We start from the raw sequence: 2,018 nt of genomic DNA, 5'->3' as shown, positions 1-2,018 counted from the left end.
AGACAAAACTCTTCCGGCCTCCTTATTTTCAAGGACTTGGAAGGATCCAGTCTAGGTAGACCGCGTTGGCCCGCACTTACGGGGGTCAGGGATTACGTCACACGGAGCGTCGTGCGCAGTGAAATCAGGACATTTCCTCACTTTCTAAAAAAAACCCGGGACGCCCGGGACAGGACGTGAAATACGGATATGTCCCGGGAAATACGGACGTTTGGTCACCCTACATAATAGACAACATAAAAAACTTAAGCCTGGGAGTAGATGTGTCTTTCAATGTGTTGGTTGACACACTCAGAATGGCTGGGAACGAGCAAGATGGGGAGCTGAGCGGTATGCTGGGTGAACGCAGGCTGGCTGCAGTGGCTGAACTCACAGGTGAGATGAGATAATATCTTGGATGTGCATGCTTGCTTGAAGGGGGAAAAGCCCAACAAATTTGGAATATTGGATTCGCCATGTAGAGCCAGCAAGAAAAGACTCAAATCTGACAGAAAATTCCTGTGCAGCCTGCTCTCAAAACAATAAATGTTATTCTGGATTTGCCCCCCCCCCTTTTTTAACAAAATCTTCCCAGGATGTTATGTCGAAAGGGCAAAGAAGAACTGCTCCCCCCCTCCCCTACCTACGAGCATCTATGGATCCATCCAGAACTGGAGCGCCGGTTGATAAACTTCCATCTCATCAAGGACAATGACCTGTGGACAGCGTTCATGGAAGAATTGAACGCACATCATCATACACACACAACTAATTTCAGATCTACTTTCATGTGGCTCCAGCCTCCGATGTTTTCCTTCTGCTGAAATGTTTGTCTTGTATTTTATATGTGCTTTTCTTGTGTTGAGGTTTTTTGGATATCTCAAACTGTATCATGTCAAAGATAAATGTTGAAATATGTTTTTTTTTCTCCTCTCCCTCCCCAATGTGGCTCCTATCTTTCCACAGATATAAATTCAGTGCTATAGGGAACCGCTTACGGGTTGTGGCCCTCGGGAGGCATAGGAACGCGCCAAAGGCTGCGTTCTGCGGCTCGCATGGCCTCAGTAAACTGTTCCCCCCTCTCAGCCCCCCAATGAAATCTCGATTACAGTGCAAATTGTAGTTGACAATAAAGAAATTGATTGATTCATTGATTGATTGACTGAAAAGGCAAATATTCCAACCTCATTAACTGAAGGTGCTTTAATATTTATTTTTATTGTGTGTAATATCTGTAAGCATCAACTTGCCCTGGGACTACAGGTCCAGATTAGCCTCCATGGCTAACTCTGGCATATTTACACTGGGAATTTAGAGCTCGTGTTGATCAACATGGCCTATCCCATCTAAAAAAAAACAATAAAAAAAAAAACACCTGAAAAGTGGTTTAAAGACAACAAATCTCTGTCATTTATGAGTTTTTAATTGATTTTTATTCGTATCGATTACTATTCACCACTGGTCTCCTGGATTATGTAACCACAGGCACTAATGGGTCGTTAATCTGCATCCTGACGCTGCGCCAGGATCCCTCCTCCTACGCAACCTGGAACTCAGTGACATTATTATCCGCTGCCTGATTTACTCTACGCACCATCAGCGGCACATGTGGGTTAATCTGGCTGCAGGCTGACAGAGATGTGGCCACCATGTGTGGAGGAGGGGAAGGTGACTTTCTACTTTCTTACCCTCCAGGTGTTGAAGAACTTCTCCCTCCAGTCCTCAAAGATGTCCTCCTTACCTTCCAGGAAGCTCACGCCTGCAGGGCAGAAGAAACGTTCAAACTGGTTCAGGATTCTCCAATCAGTGTTTGAGGCGGACAAAGTCTGGTGTCTTTGTCTCATACGAAAACCAAGTTAAGTCCTTTTGGACTCGTGGTTTTCAGGGAGTTTTAAACTAACTGATAATGTTTAAAAAGAGGTGTGTGAAACGAGATTTATAACATGTCAACATCCCATTAATATTAATTGATATATTTTAAATCTTTATTCTCCCACAATGGGGAAATTCACGCTCAGCATTTAACCCATCCCCGCAAG

The 2,018-nt window shown here is 44.2% G+C and overlaps 1 protein-coding gene across 1 annotated transcript in view; it reads right to left on the bottom strand.

Moving 5' to 3' along the window:
* Nucleotides 1–2,018, bottom strand: part of LOC107087695 (mpv17-like protein) — a 29,295-nt gene that overhangs the window by 24,838 nt on the left and 2,439 nt on the right. Inside the window, exon 2 of the mRNA XM_015379408.1 lies at nucleotides 1,668–1,738. Coding sequence (XP_015234894.1) covers nucleotides 1,668–1,738 — 71 coding nt within the window. The remainder of the gene's footprint in view (nucleotides 1–1,667; nucleotides 1,739–2,018) is intronic.

The sequence above is a fragment of the Cyprinodon variegatus genome, unplaced genomic scaffold (assembly GCF_000732505.1).
Source record: "Cyprinodon variegatus isolate N-32 unplaced genomic scaffold, C_variegatus-1.0 Scaffold191, whole genome shotgun sequence".
Lineage (NCBI taxonomy): Eukaryota > Metazoa > Chordata > Actinopteri > Cyprinodontiformes > Cyprinodontidae > Cyprinodon > Cyprinodon variegatus.
Note: the sequence above shows the minus strand (reverse complement) of the source record. Positions and strands in the feature narration are given on the sequence as shown.